This window comes from Macaca fascicularis, chromosome 20, assembly GCF_037993035.2.
Source record: "Macaca fascicularis isolate 582-1 chromosome 20, T2T-MFA8v1.1".
Taxonomy (NCBI): Eukaryota; Metazoa; Chordata; class Mammalia; order Primates; family Cercopithecidae; genus Macaca; species Macaca fascicularis.
Genome location: NC_088394.1, coordinates 68,393,471 through 68,410,000, shown reverse-complemented (window position 1 = coordinate 68,410,000; position 16,530 = coordinate 68,393,471). Strand labels below are relative to the sequence as shown.

The 16,530-nt window shown below is 43.8% G+C and overlaps 1 protein-coding gene across 1 annotated transcript in view; it reads right to left on the bottom strand.

Annotated features, from left to right (window-relative positions):
• PKD1L3 (polycystin 1 like 3, transient receptor potential channel interacting) overlaps positions 1 to 16,530 on the bottom strand; it is an 88,255-nt gene that overhangs the window by 26,241 nt on the left and 45,484 nt on the right. The window contains 7 exon segments of the mRNA XM_045381939.3: positions 352 to 492; positions 1,023 to 1,122; positions 3,249 to 3,483; positions 3,584 to 3,776; positions 5,127 to 5,307; positions 6,469 to 6,668; positions 7,707 to 7,903. Of these exon segments, the coding sequence (XP_045237874.2) occupies positions 352 to 492; positions 1,023 to 1,122; positions 3,249 to 3,483; positions 3,584 to 3,776; positions 5,127 to 5,307; positions 6,469 to 6,668; positions 7,707 to 7,903 (1,247 nt within the window).

The following is a 16,530-nucleotide window of genomic DNA, read 5'->3' as shown; positions in this document are numbered from 1 at the left end:
TTGGACTAGGGAATCCAGTAATGAACTAGATGTGTTGAAGCCAGTCAACTAGCACCTACAGAATAGACATTTGCCAAAGCATTTGCATTTTCCCTCCATAGATCGTGTTATTAAATTTTGCAGGTAGAGAAACTGACTTACTCTAGCACAGAATGAAACCTCTAGACTCCAAGGTCAGGGGTCTGTCCAGTTACCATCCCACCTGCTTTACTGGAATCCCAAATCTCATGAGGTGAAGATTTTAAAGGACAGCTTTTCAACCCTTCTTTACTTTCCATTTTATTCTCTCTCTTCCTTTCCCTTCTGGAAAAGGTGCTGTATTATTAATATGTTGCCATTTCCTCTCCATACCCAAAATATCTCCAGTCAGCTTGAAGAGTTTCTTCTTTTTCAAGGTTCTTTCTGGACGCTTAGTTGGACTATTCATAGCTGGGGCTACATAGACGGGGTTGTTCTTATCTCTTGAACCTGGTACTGACGAAGAACATTTTGCTGTCAAAAATTCAAATGTAGACCAAAGAAATGTTATATTTCATTAAGCGGCCACTCACCATTCACTGAGCATCTACTGTGCGCACTTCCTTTTAAATGTTAAACAAGCACTTCCTTTTAAATTTTAAATGTAAAACTGCCCACACAGTGCCTCTTAAGCTCTCTATTATAAAGGACCTGTTTTTAAAAAAATTACTATCAGTTGAGGACTGATACTTTTGTACAATACAGTGAAAATGAGTTACTAGGCTGAACACAGTGGCTCATGCCTGTATTTTCAATTCTAGCACTTTGGGAGGCCAAGGCAGCAGGATCGCTTAAGGCCAGGAGTTGACCAGCCTGGTCAACATAGTGAGACGTTGTCTCTACAAAAAAAATAAAAAGTTAGCCAGGCATAGTGGCACATGCCTGTGGTCCCAGCTAGGGGAGGTGGGGGAGGGGGGATATCAAGTATGGCAAGGTGGCCAGAGTTCCACTGATCTAATTTGCTTTTTTCAAAATTAGGTAGTTGTTAGAACCATTTGAGTTACCCAAGAGTGCCAAGATCCTCTTTGTTTGTTGTTCCTTCTCTTTGTTAAGCCGTGGCATCCTGCTCATCATCAGTGAGTGTAAGAATGTGAAGAAGACCACCTGGGCAGGAGAATCACAGGAGAACATCGTGAGCAGACGTTACAGACCCAGGAAGATAACACCACATGTAAAGGAAGAGGTGGGCACTCATGAAAAACTTCAATTATTTGGCTCTTCATGTTAATGAAAACCTAATTTCACATTAATTTTTGCACAATGATGGGGACCAGGAGAAGGGCCATCAGACTCTAAATAATGTTAAATATTCGTATTTTTTGCTTATAGTTCTTAATCTGGTTGGCTGGAGAAGCTGATACCGTCAAATGATTTGTGATGTCTATTCAATAACATCTCTCAGTATCTTTGGAAGACCTCTGATGAAAATCCAGACTTTTTTTTTTTTTTTTTTTTTTTGAGATGGAGTCTCGCTCTGTCACCGAGGCTGGAATGCAGTGATGCAATCTCGGCTCACTGCAACCTCGGCTTCCTGGGTTCAAGCGATTCTCTTGCCTCAGCCTCCCAAGTAGCTGGGACTACAGGTGCATACCACACGCAGTTTATTTTATTTTATTATTATTTTTTGAGACAGAGTCTAGCTCTGCTGCCCAGGCTGGAGTACAATGGCACGATCTCGGCTCACTGCAACCTCCGCCTCCCGGGTTCAAGTGATTCTCCCTGCCTCAGCCTCCTGAGTAGCTGGGATTACAGGCACTCACCACCACACCTGGCTAATTTTTGTATTTTTAGTAGAGACAGGGTTTCGCTATGTTGGCCAGGCTGGTCTCAAACTCCCGACCTCAGGTAATCCGCCTACCTCGGCCTCCCGAAGTGCTAGGATTACAGGCGTGAGCCACCACACCCGGCCTGGGGTTTCTGTATTCTTAATAGAGACAGGGTTTCACTGTGTTGACCAGGGTAGTCTTGAAACCCCAACCTCAAGTGATCTGCCCGCCTTAGCCTCCCAAAGTACTAGGATTACAAGCGTGAGCCACCGCTCCTGGCCACTATGGATTTTCTGGAGATGGATCCTTAGATGTGAAACCTCTCTAGCAAAAGGATGCAGAATTTGCAAGTTGTCACTATGTATTGCCAGACTTCCCTTAACCAGGACTGGCTGTTCATTTCCTTGGCATTACTGTGTATTATTATTTTTCTTTGCCATTATTAAAACAAAAATGCAATATGACAGTTTTATTGGACTAGCGAAGCTGAATTTCTTACATGTGTTTTGGCCACTGCAATCACGGGTTTTGCTTTAAAAAATTTATATCTTAACTTACATATAGTTAAAAAAAAGTTCGCTTTTTGGTGTATAATTCCATGAGTGTTGTATATCCACCACTACAGTCAAGATACCAAGTAGTTTCATCACCCCCAAAATTCCCTCAGGCTGTCCCTTTATATTTATGTTTTAGAAGGAACAGTCCATACCTTTTAGAAATATAAAGTCTGAAATACATGAAATGGATAAAGTGATATGAAGTCTGATATTGTTTCCCCAAATAACAGATGAAACAAGATTGGCCATGAGATGGTTATTGTTGAAGCTGAGTGGTAGGACTTAGAATGCATTATACTAGTCTTCACACTTTTGTGTGGGTTTGACGTTTTTCTTAATTAAAAACATTTTAAGTTTTTTGTTATTTTTTCAAAGTGGTTTGGGTTGTTGATTTGTTTCTGTCCTCTTCGCTCCTCAATCCTTTTCTGCCATACTTCTTAGTTTTTTCTGTCACGAATTTCACGTATCCCTAACAAATGTCAGTTTGCCTTTTTCTTTTTGTTTTTTAGTGTTGAGACAGGGTCTTGCTCTGTCACCTAGGCTGGAACGCAGTGGCACAATCACGGCTTACTGCAGCCTCAACCTCTGGGCCAAGCCATCCTCCCACCTTAGACTCCCAAGTAGCTGGAACTACAGGAGCAAACCACCATGCCTGGCTAATTTTTTCTAATTTTTGTAGACGTGGAGTTTCATCATGTTGCCCAGGCTGGTCTCAAACACCTGGACTCAAGCAATCTGCCTGCCTTGGCGTCCCAAAGTGCTGGGATTACATGCATGAGCCACTGCACCCAGCCTGGTTTGCCTATTTGGTTTTTCTTATGTTGCACTGTCAAAACCACTTGACACCCAGGGACCTCAGTGTCCCTAACTTCTGCAATTCCAGTGGTTCTTCCCGTCCCGCGCATACCTTTCCTGGCTGGCTGATGAAGACGTTTTGAAGCACTGATAAAATAATTGAAATCATCCAGCTGGTGGCTTGGTCTTTGCTCATTTCCAAGCTATAAAGTGCTGTAAAAAAGGCTGAAGCCAGGCTAGTCAGACCTAAGAGGAGCCAGCAGACTGCAGTCAACCATCTGGACAGGCCATTAGAGATGGGCTTTTTCCCTTCTTCTGAGCTCAGGATGGCGAAACTGGTGACTTCCCTGAAGCACAAAAGTTGAAGGAATAATCCCATATGCATCAGCTGAGAGAGAGGATGAGGAAGATGACAGCGGATAAAGAAGGCTTGGTGTGCTGCATTACCTGGATGGCTCTTGCTCCATGGGAAGAATATGTGTTTCCAAGAGTTGCTGGAGTGTTTGAAGTTGGCTGGCTGCATCTAGGAAGTCACAGGGCTGGTGACCCCGGGCGAGACCCAGCGTGCCTAAGTGAGATTGCAGCCTCTGCAGGGCTCTACGCAGGTAACGGCAGAAATGATGGTGGTTCTCAGGAACGACTGGAAATAGATTTCAAGTTGACGCTCTCACAAGTGGATTTTTTTTTTTTTTCAATCAGTGCTGACGAGGTTGGCCTCGAACGTGTAGCCTCGCCTCCCCGAGTGCCAGGGCAACCAGCCTGAGTCAGCGCAGCTCCCATCACAAGTGGATTTCAATAAGGAGCAATTGGTGGTAGAGATGAACAATTCATTAATTGATTTGAGGCTGTATTTTCCCACTAGCAGAGACTGGACTGTACCCAACCCTTGCAGTACTACCATCTTCTCTGAGGATGCCGGTGATTTTGTAGCAAATGTAAAATTCTAAGCTTTGATCTAAAGACTTTTAAAACCTATTTACTGAGTTCTTCACCAGAGTGGCAGTACATGTGACCTATACTAGTAAGTGCCCAGGAGACTCAAATCGTATTTGAGAATCCATAAATTTCATAATCTCACCATCTCATAAAAGAAAAAGGATGACAAGTTTCAACAGTCTTCGACAAAGCAGATAGGATATGTGGGTCTAATACAGAAAACATTTTTTCTGTTTTTTTTTTTTTTTTTTTTTGAGATGGAGTCTTGCTCTGTCGCCCAGGCTGAGTGTAGTGGCACAGTATTGGTTCATTGCAACCTCCACCTCCCGGGTTCAACTGATTCTCCTGCCTCAGCCTCTCTAGTAGCTGGGATTACAGGCATGTGCCACCACCCCCTGCTAATTTTTGTATTTATAGTAGAGACAGGGTTTCATCACATCATCAGGCTGGTTTTGAACTCCTGACCTCAGGTGATTGCACACTTCGGCCTCCCAAAATGCTGTGATTACACGTGTGAGCCACCCTGCCCGACCTGTGTTTTTTTTTTTTCCGAGACGGAGTCTGACTATGTTGCCCCGGCTGCAGTGTAGTGGCCCGATCTCAGCTCACTGCAACCTCTGCCTCCTGGGTTCAAGCAATTCTCCTGCCTCGGCCTCCCCAGTAGCTGGGATTGCAGGCGCCCGCCCCCACGCCCAGCTCATTTATTTTTAGTAGAGACAGGGTTTTGCCATGTTGGCCAGGCTGGCCCTGATCTCCTGACTTCAGGTAATCTGCCCACCTTGGCCTCTCCAAGTGCTGGGATTACAGGCGTGAGCCACCATGCCTGGCTTCTGTTTTTTACTTAATCCTGTACTTTGTATCACCAGATAGAGATAGATTGTCTAGAAATCATCAACGGGAACAAAGCTATCAACCCTATATTAGAAGCTTAAGGAAATTAAAACAACCAGAAGGTTGTATCAGGCCTGTCGGTTATGAATGAGTAAGAAAGTAAGAGACATGCAAGGGAGTGGAGGCGGATGGAAGATTGCTACTGAAATCTACTGAAGTTTACCGCGTGCCCAGTGGCGCTCTGCCTGCTGATGACAGCTTTGACCCTCCAAGTGAGATGATATGAGGCTGGATAAAAGTTTCACCAGCTTAGTAACGTCACAAGAACTCCATGGCGGCTGCTCACACTTGGAGAGTAGGTATGTATTTCTCCTGAGCAGGAATCTCACAGTTTCCTTTAATTCCTGCATGTAGGACCAAGATGAGAAAAATCAGCCTGTTTTTCATTAACCCAGCATTTGTAGCAATTACAGGTGGTAAGGCCGTTTCCTTTAGTCAGAAGGGGATTTGCTTAGCATGAAGAACCGCAATTTTTCATGTTCCTTGAATTTTTCAGAAAGCAGTCACCTCACAGCTCACCGTAGCTTCAATACCAGTTTTATGAGAGAATACAGAATGAAAAAAGAGACAATTTGATCAAACATCAAAGACTAAAGCAAGGCCAGAGTAGTGCCCATGCACTCCCATTTAGTTCTCAGAATACTTAATCATCAAGAGTAAAAGCTAAGCGTGTGGTTGATCACAGCTCAGGGGACAGGAACTGGGAAAAATGTATTACAGGTAATAGGACCCTGACAGCCTCCCATGAGATTCTTCCCACTGCTTTCTTCCACTGCGTGGGGAAGGGGGGGGAGCATGTCTTTTTTTTTTTTTTTTTTTTTTTTTTTTGAGACAGTCTTGGTCTGTCACCAGGTTGGAGTACAGTGGTGCGATCTCGGCTCACTGCAACCTCTGCCTCCTGGGTTCAAGCGATTCTCCTGGCTCAGCCTCCTGAGTAGCTGGGACTACAGGCTCATGCCACCACACCTGGCTAATTTTTTTTTTTTTTTTATCTTTTTAGTAGAGACGGGGTTTCACCGTGTTAGCCAGGATGGTCTCGATCTCCTGACCTCGTGATCTGCCCACCTCGGCCTCCCAAAGTGCTGGGATTACAGGTGTGAGCTACCATGCCCGGCTGGGAGCATATAATTTATCTGAAAATTTGATACTGGCTGGGTGTGGCGGCTTATGCCTCTAATCCCAGCACTTTGGGAGGCCAAGGTGGGAGGATGGCTTGAGCCCAAGGGTTTGAGACCAGCCTGGACAACACGGTAAAACCCTGTCTCTACAAAAAAAAAAAAAAAAAAAAAAAAAAAAGCCAGACATGGTGTCACATGCCTGTAGTTCCAGCTACTTGGGAGGCTGAGGTGGGAGGATCACTTGAGCCCGGGAGTTTGAAGCTATCACAGTGAGCTGAGGTTGCACCACTGCACTCTCCAGCCTGTGCAACAGAGCCAGACCCTATCTCAAAACAAATAAGCAAGCAATAAAATAAAATATAAAATAAAATTTGATATCAAACTTACCTCAACTACCATTGTGGCAGAGAGAGGCTCAGCAGAAGCATCTGAGAGGCAGGAGGCCTGGACGGGAGGAAAGAGGGGCAGAGTCTCCTGTGGCTCAATCAACGGGAAGAGCCGCCCAATGACAAGATTGATGGGGAAGAGGATGACAGCAGTGTGGATGCTGATCAGCAGCTCAGACCAGGCCACAGCAAATGGACCCACTGAAAGAAAAGCGTGACGTCAACTTTTATTGTCAACAATTAACATAATCGCAAAGCCATTCCTCTCCTAGGTTTAACTATTCACTGAGGAAGTTAACTACATTTATCTCGGGATAAAATTATCATGGCAGTAAAGACCACGTTGTGTTCCTAATACTGCTTCATTTGTTAATGAATGAGAACACCGAGAACATTTGTTAGAGTATTCTAATGCCAGGGCAGTGGAGGAAAAATGAAGGCACAATGTATTAGTCTGTTTTCACATTGCCATAAAGAACTACCTGAGACTGGGTAATTTATAAAGAGAAGAGGTTTAATTGACTCACAGTTCGTCATGGCTGGGGAGGCCTTCGGAAACTTACGATCATGGCAGAAGGTGAAGAGGAAGCAAGACACCTTACATGGCATCACAAAGCATTACAAAGCACTACAAAGCACCTTACGTGGCATTACACTTCACATGCCTTACAAAGCAAGGCATCTTGCATGGCGGCAGAAGAGTGACAGGGGAGCTGCCACGCACTGTTTTTATCCCCCCCGAGATGGAGTTTTGCTTTGTCACCCATGCTGGAGTGCAGTGGTGCAATCTCGGCTCACTGCAACCTCTGCCTCCGTGGTTCAGTTCAAGCAATTAAACCATCAGATCTCATGAGAACTCACTCACTATCGTGGGAAAAGCATAGGAGAAACTGCCCCCATGATCCAGTCACCTCCCAGCAAGTCCCTCCCCCAATACAGGGGGATTACAGGTGGATGTGAGATTTGGGTGGGGACACAGAGCCAAACCATATCACACAACATGATTCTGTTTCTAACCCTGAAAGTAAGGAGAATGGAATACAGTAAAAGTATTACATAGTAGGCTAGGCATGGTGACTTATGCCTGTAATCCCAGCATTTCAGGAGGCTGAGGCAGGAGGATCACTTGAGGCCAGGAGTTCCAGACCAAGCCTGGGTAACAGAGTGAGACCCTGCCAAAAAAAAAAAAAAAAAAAAGATTGCTTACTACAAACAACACACATCAGGGCTCATCCGTACATTGCTCATCTCTCTTGGCAGTGGTGCTGTTTATCTTCCAGAACATAACACTGATGACCATGTTGCAGAGTAGCAGTGTCATGCAGCAAGACAGCCGTTGGACCCTTGTAAACTGGTTCCAGGGATGCCGAGTTGCAACTGAAAGCCACAGATAATCCTGGGTGAACTTTTCGACAATCATGGAGGAAAACAGATGTCTGAAAAGAGAAATTAGAAGAGGAAATACACAAGATTTTCTTCGGAAAGTGCACCAGTTTAAGATGTGATTTGCCCAGCAACAAGCAACGTAACAGCTCCCAAGCCTCTGTTCAACCCCTCTGTGAATAAGCTTTCAGATATTGTAATTCTTTTATTTGAATTCTTTTACCACCACACAAATGTGTCCATGTAAGACTCTTTTGTTATTTTAGGATAAAAGGTTGTTGAGGATAATTTATACGGTATGCGAGTTTAAAATTAAAAATGGTTGTTTTAGCTTTATAAGAGTTTTGATACATCTTTTACTCTTCAAAAGTTTACATCAAACTACTGCTCAAAATAGTTTGGTAAATTCATAGTCTGAGCACTTTCTCTACGCCAAATATGGAGGCACTACAAATAATATCTAAAAAGAAAGAACCAAAAAGACTTTGCTGGGCTTAAACACAAAATAAACCTTTCTGAGGAAGAGAAGCAGAATGAGAGAACCGGGTGGTGAGAGGGAGGTAGAAGCCACAGGAGTACTGAGCTCCTGGTCTGGAAGAAGGCAGTACAAAAGCGGGAGCTTGACTTTTGTAGGGTGACTGAAACTCAAAATGTTTCATTGGGTGCAGGAAAGGGCGGGACAAAACCAACTTCACTGCTAGAAGCTAGGGTTAAGGCTGGAGCTCATGAAAGGATACGTCAGAACAAAACCACCTCTGTAGGGCTACACATTTATAGTAAGCAGGTGAGGAAAAAAAGGACAGCTTCATGACCGGCAACTGAGTCAAGAGATCCAAGACTCATGACAAGATCTGCAACACTCCTAGTTTCATTAATTTCACTGAAAAATAGGAGCTCCGAAGTTCCATATAATAAGGCCCAGTTCTAGACTGCAGATGTGAAGGGGTGGAATGAAAACAGTAGCAAAACCAGTCAGGGATGGTGTTTGTGGTGGAAGGGGTGGGAGGGATGGTATGTGTGTGTGGAGGTGCAGTGCTAGGGAGAGGAGTGGGAGGGAGAGGGAAAATAATAATCCAGCCCAAAAGAAATTAATGTAATGGGACCCAGAAGGCAGAGGTTGCAGTGAGCCGAGATCGCACCACTGCACTCTAGCCTGGGCTACAGAGACTCCATCTAAAAAACAAACAAAAAAAGTGGTGTATATAAACACACACACACAACGGAATATCATTTAGTTTAGTTTTTTGTTTGTTTTTGAGACAGGGTCTTGCTGGGTCACCCAGGTTGGAGTGGAGTGCAGTGGTGAGATCTTAGCTCACTGTAAGCTCCATCCCCCTGACTCAAGTGATCCTCCCACCTCAGCCTCCCAAGTAGCTGGGACCACAGGTACACACCACCACATCTAATAGGGTTTAGCTGTATCCCCACTCAAATCTCATCTTGAATTGTAGTTTCCAAAATCCTCTCCTCTGTCATGGGAGGAACCAGGTGGAGATAACTGAATCATGGGGTTGGTTTCCCCCATCCTGTTCTTGTGATAGTGAGCGAGTTCTCACAAGACCTGATGGTTTTATAAGGTGCTCCCCACTTCACTGGGCACTCATTCTCCTTGCTGCCACCACGTGAAGAAGGATGTGTTTACTTCCCCTTCTGCCATGATTGTAAGTTTCCTGAGGCCTCCCAAGCCATGCTGAACTGTGAGTCAATTAAACATCTTTCCTTTATAAATTACCCAGTCTTAGGCATGTCTCCATAGCAGCATGAGAATGTACTAAATATAACACCTGGCTAATTTTTGTATTTTTTGTAAAGATGGGGTTTTGCCATGTTGCCCAGCCTGGTCCTGAACTCCTGAGCTCGAGTGATCCACCTGTCTCAACCTCCCAAAGTGCTGGGATTCCAGGTGTGAGCCACTGCACCTGGCCAATCACTTAGCTTTAAAAAGGAATAATTTTTTTTTTTTTGAGATGGAGTTTCACTCTTGTTGCCTAGGCTGGAGTGCAATGGCGCGATCTTGGCTCACTGCAACCTTCACCTCCCAAGTTCAAGCAATTCTCCTGTGTCAGCCACCCAAGTAGCTGGGATTACAGGCACCCACAACCATGCCTGGCTAATTTTTGTATTTTTAGTAGAGATTGGGGTTTCACCATGTTGGCCAAGCTGGTCTCGAACTCCTGACCTCTGGTGATCCACCTGCCCTGGCCTCCCAAAGTGCTAAGATGATGGGTGTGAGCCACTGCACCTGGCCCAAAAGGAAGGAAATTCTTACACGTACTACAACATGAATGAACCTTGAGGACATTATGATAAATGAAATAAGGTAGTCACAGAAAGACAAATACTGTATGGTTCTGCTTACATGAGGAATGTGAAGTAATCAAATGCACAGAAACAGAATAGTTGCCAAGGGTTGGAAGGCGGAGGAAACAGGAAGTTGTTCAATGGGTGTAGAGTTTCAGTTTTGCAAGGTGAAAAAGCTCTGGAGCTCTGTTGCACAACAATGTGAATACATATACTACTACTGAACTGAGTGCTTAAAAATGTTAAGATGGTAAATGTTATGGTTTTTTCCATAACTTTAAAAATTGTAAAAATAGTGTAAACATAAACATAAATAAATATATAGCTTGCAACATTTCTGCCTTAAAAAATAACTACATGCAGCAGTGATTATGAATCTATGTTATGGACACACAATACATGAAGATGTAATTTGTATGACAACAGTAGCACAAAGGAGCAGGAAGGGAACTGAGTTATAAGAGTGAAATTTTTGTATACTATTGAAATTAAGTTGATAGTAATCCAGCTAGGTTGTCATAAATTAGAATTTTAATTATAATCCCCAGGGGAGGCATAAAGTAAATAATTTAAAAAGATATAGTAAAAGATATGACAAAAGAACATGGTAGACTGGAAAATATCCATTTAACAGAGAGAAGGCAGTGATGTCCACTGGGAGATTCTATGCCAGTAGGTGTGGGTAACTGTTGAACCCCATTTGTGATGGAGATAAAAAAAAAAAAAAGGCAGTGATAAAGAAACAGAGGAACAAAAAAGATACGGTACAGACAGAAAACAAATAGCAACATGGCAGATACAAACCTCCCCTTATTAGTAATTATATCAAATGTAAATAGGTTAAACTCACAAATTAAAAGACAGAGATTGGCAGAATGGACCAAAAAAATGCCTAATTCAGCTGTATTCTGTCAACAAGAGACATAATTTAGATATGAAGACACAAATGAACTGAAATTAAAAGGATGGGCAGGTAGTGATAGCTCATGCCTGTAATCCCAGCACTTTGGGAACCAAGGTGGGAGGATCATTTGAGGGCAGGAGTTCGAGACCAGCCTGGCAAACATGACAAAACCCCATCTCTAATAAAAACACAAAAAATAGCCAGGCAAGGTGGCACGTGCCTGTAGTCCTAGCTACTCGGGAGGCTAAGGCAGGAGAATTGCTTGAACCCGGGAGGTTGCAGTGAGCCAAGATCACGCCACTGGACTAAGAAGATGGAAAAAGGTATTCCATGTCAACAGCAATCAGAAAAGGGCTGGAGTGGCTGTACTAATAATGTAAGACAAAATATACTTCAAGACAAGAATTATTACTAGAGATAAAGGACATTTTATTAAAGGGTCAGTCTACTAAGAAGATAAATCCGCCTGTGCTTACTGTCTTCTTGCAAGCCAAACGGAAGTGTTACCAGCCAGCCATATAGCTGTCACAGTGTTTCTGCTTAGGAACTCCTCCACAGGCAGAAGGCAATGTATTAAAATCTTTAACGTGTTAAGGGAAAAATAACAAAAAATTTCTATCCAGTTAAATAGCTAACTATGAGTTAAGAGTAAAGATGGACACACACTTCTCATTGGAACTATTAAAAGAGCTACTTCAACAAGAAGAAAAAAGCCCAGAGTAACGATAAGAAATACAGAAAACTGGCTGGACGCGGTAGCTCATGCCTGTAATCCCAGCACTTTGGGAGGCCGAGGTGAGCAGATCACCCTGAGGTCGGGAGTTCGAGACCAGCCTGGCCAACATGGTGAAACCCCATCTGTACTAAAAATACAAAAACTAGCCAGGTGTGGTGGTGGGTGCCTGTAATCCAGCTACTCAGGAGCCTGAGGCAGGAGAATCGCTTGAATACAGGAGGCGGAGGTTGCAGTGAGATGAGATCACGTCACTGCACTCCAGCCTGGGCGACAGAGCGAGACTCCATCTCAAAAAAAAAAAAAAGCCGGGCACGGTGGCTCATGCCTGTAATCTTAGCACTTTGGGAGGGTGAGGCGTGCAGACTGCCTGAGAGCAGGAGTTTGAGACTAGCCTGGGCAACAGAGTGAAACCCCATCTCTACTAAAATACAAAAAATTAGCCAGGCGTGGCAGCGTATGCCTGTTATCCCAGCTACTTGGGAGGCTGAGAAAGGAGAATTGCTTGAACCTGGGAAGCAGAGGTTGTAGTAAGCTGAGACTGCGCCACTGCACTCCAGCCTGGGTGACAGAGCAAGACTCCCGTCTTAAAAAAAAAAAAAAAAAAAAAAAAAAGCCACAAAAAGAATACAGAAAACTAAGCTGGGCGCGGTGGACCTCACCTGTAATCCCAGCACTTTGGGAGGCCAAGGCGGGCGGATCACCTGAGGTCAGGAGTTTAAGACCAGCCTGACCAACATGGAGAAACCCCATCTCTACTAAAAATACAAAATTAGCTGGGTGTGGTGGCACATGTCTGTAATCCCAGCTGCTTGGGGGGCTGAAGCAGGAGAATCACTTGAAACTGGGAGGCGGAAGTTGTGGTGAGCTGAGAGAGCTGAGATAGTGCCATTGTACTCCAGCCTGGGCAACAAGAGTGAAACTCCGTCTCAAAAACCAACCAACCAACCAAACAAACAAAAAGCAAAGAATACAGAAAACTAGAATAAACAGAAAAATTACTACATTATTAATATATTTAACTGTGAATTATGAAAGGAAAAGCCTTTTTTGTGCATCTAAAAACATAACGGTAAAACCAAACCACTAGAGAGTAATTTAAAACATGGGAATTGGGAGAGAGGTTACTCAAGAATGGTTACAGCGGCCGGGCGCGGTGGCTCAAGCCTGTAATCCCAGCATTTTGGGAGGCCGAGACGGGTGGATCACGAGGTCAGGAGATCGAGACCATCCTGGCTAACACGGTGAAACCCCGTCTCTACTAAAAAAAAAAATACAAAAAAATAGCCGGGCGAGGTGGTGGGCGCCTGTAGTCCCAGCTACTCGGGAGGCTGAGGCAGGAGAATGGCGTGAACCCGGGAGGCGGAGCTTGCAGTGAGCTGAGATCCGGCCACTGCACTCCAGCCTAGGCGACAGAGCGAGACTCCGTCTCAAAAAAAAAAAAAAAAAAAAGAATGGTTAAAGCATTGCTAATTCTTTGTCATGTTCCGGCAGAAGAAACATTCTTAGAAAATTAATATAGAGAAAAAGCGTGTTAAAAATTAAAAGTAACCAATAAAAAGAATTAGAAGAGGAAAAGGAGGAACAGAAGCAGGAAGTGGAAAAAGAAGAGGAGAAAGAGGAAAAAATACATTGTATAATTTCTAAACCAGCAAAGATTAAAAAATACAAGAAGTGGTCAGGCATGGTGGCTCACACCTGTAATCCTAGCACTTTGGGAGACCAAGACATGCAGATCACTTGAGCCCAGGAATTCAAGACTGGCCTGGGCAACACGGTGAGACCCTGTTTCTACAAAAAATAGTTTTAAAATTAGCCAGGCGTGGTGGCACACACCTGTAGTCCCAGCTACTCAGGAAGCTGAGGTGGGAGGATCACCTGAGGCCAGCGAGGTTGAGACTGCAGTGAGCTGTGATCATGCCACAGCACTCCAGCTTGGGTGACAGAGCAAGACTGCATCTCAAAAAACAACCAACCAACCAACCAAGAGGCAGAGAACCTTAAAAAAAACCACAAAACCTGTCAATTTGACAATGTGGAAAGTAGATAAAGAGAATGGATTATAACAAATAATGCAAAATAATATGGTAAAGTAAGTCCAAATAGATCAGTAATCATAATTAATATAAACATAGTAAAGTCATGTATCAAAAGATAGACATTATTAGATCTGGTTTTTTAAATATCCAGTTATATGTTGCTTGCAAGACATAACTCTAAGCAAAACCATAAAAAAGGCTAAAAGTAAAAAGAACAAACAATAGAAATAATATCAGTATGTCAACTTCCTTTAGTTAATATAAAATGGAATTTAAGATACAAAGTGTCAACAGGATCAAAGGGAGACCTATATAATAAAAAAAAAACCCCAATGTCTCCAGAAGAAATAATATGCACTTAAATGCTCCTAATAAATATCCAATAGACATATAAAATATGTCTGTATGGTAAAAACTTACATAACTGAAGGAGAATTAAACTCACAGTCATTCCTCTATTGGAAACACAGAGATTAAACAGATAAAAAATCACATTTCAACAACAAAAATGTTTGAATAAATATACCTACATATGTTTTAAAAATACTAGAACTTTGGATGCAATGGTGTATGCCTGTAATCCTAGCTACTCAGGAAGCTGAGGTGGGAGGACTGATTGAGCCTAGGTGTTTGGGACCAGCTTGGGCAACATAGTGAGACCCTATCTCAAAAATCAAAACAAAACAAAACAAACCTCGAACTGCATCGGGTCTAGGGAGGGGAAATAGTATTCACTACTCCTTAAGTTTTCATAAAGGAGAGACAATTTCTGCCAGTTTATTCCTATACACAAGTAACACACAATTTAAAATATATATTTCTTGTTTGTTTTGGAGACAGGAACTTTTTTTTTTTTTTTTTCCCCCACTTCTTGCTTGCTGAGAGTCCCTGATTTTTAGTTTCAAGACTTATTTCTTTTGAGATGGAATCTTTGCTCCTTTGCACAGGCTGGAGTGCAGTGGCACGATCTCAGCTTATTGCAGCCTCGACCTCCTGGGTTCAAGTGATTTTCCTGCCTCAGTCTCCCCAGTAGCTGGGACTACAGGCATGCACCACTGTGCACGGCTAATTTTTATATTTTTGGTGGATAAGGGGTTTCACCATGTCGGCCAGGCTGAGCTCAAACTTCTGACCTCAGGTGATCTGCCCACCTCAGCCTCGCAAAGTGTTGGGATTACTGGAGTGAGTCACCATACCCGGCCCTCCCCCTTGAATCTGATTTTCAAAGTTAGGACATAAAAGGCTGAAGCCCCTACTTAGTTCTGTTGAACTGCCCATTCTGGAGGGAGACAGCCACCCTGTGAAAAATGCCACTCTGCTGAGGCTGGAGCCATGCCTAGGTGCTTTGTTGACAGCCACAGATAAGCTCTCAGTTGACAGCCAGCGCCCCCTGCTGACCTTGTGAGCGAATAATTTTTGGAAATCTAACAGGAACCTACAGATGAGTATAGACCCAGCCAGGATGAAAGAGCGGGAGGGAAAACTCCCCAGCCATGGTCTTACTGAATTTCTGACCCACAAAACCAGGAGAAAAGTAAAATGGTTGTTTTAATCCACTCAGTTTTGGGAGCAATTTGTTAAGCAGCAATTGTAACTGGAGCAGATCTTAATCAAGAAATAGACATTTCTTGCTGTTCTGGACAACCTAACTACTCAATCACACAAGATCGGGATAGGAGTCCGGTCTCAGAAGAAACAGCTCCATGTTTTTTGCCTTTAGGCATTTTAATGTAAGGACATGGTGTTTGGTTGGTTGGTTTTGTTGTTGTTTTGAGACAGGGTCTCTCTCTGTTGCTCAGGCTGGAGCGCAGTGGCTCTATCTTGGCTCACTGCAACTTCCACTTCCCGGGTTCAAGCCACTCTTCTGACTCAGCCTCCCAAGTAGCTGGGACTACAGTCTCATGCTACCATGTCTGGCTAATTTCGTACTTTCGGTAGAGATGGGGTTTTGCTATGTTGGCCAGGCTGGTCTCAAACTCCTGGCCTCAGGTGACTCGCCCACTTCGGCCTCCCAAAGTGCTGGGATTACAGGCGTGAGCCACCATGTCCGGCCAGGACATGATGTTTGGGCCTCTTGCAATCATCTTGTTCCCATGAGGAAAAAGCCGAGAGCCCTAATACTGAACCAGAAAGCTGAAGATAAGAAGAATGTCAGATAGCAGAGGTATATTCTCTTAGGCATATTCTCATCTTTAGCATTCAGGAGACATAGAAAGATACATGGATACCTAGAAAGATACAGAAGTCGATACGCACATTATACTGTTCTGGTCTGTCTGTGAATTCACCAGTACCACATTGCTTGAATTATTTTGGTTTACTTGCATCTTTGTATTTTTTGAGACGGAGTTTCACTCCGTCGCCCAGGCTGGAGTGCAGTGGCAATCTCAGTTCACTGCAACCTCCACCTCCCAGGTTCAAGCAATTCTCCTCCCGCAGCCTCCTGAGTAGCTGGGATCACAGGCGCACACCACCATGCCTGGCTAATTGTTGTATATTTAGTAGAGTCAGGGTTTTGCCATATTGGCTAGGCTGGTCTTGAACTCCTGACCTCAAGTGATCTGCCTGCCTTGGCCTCCCAAAGTGCAGGGATTGCAGGCGTGAGCCACGGTGCCCGGCCAGTTTACTAGTGTCTTTGAAAATCAGTTGAAGGCTACAGCCCTCTCATACTTCCCTTTATTTTTATATTTTGTTCTCATAAAT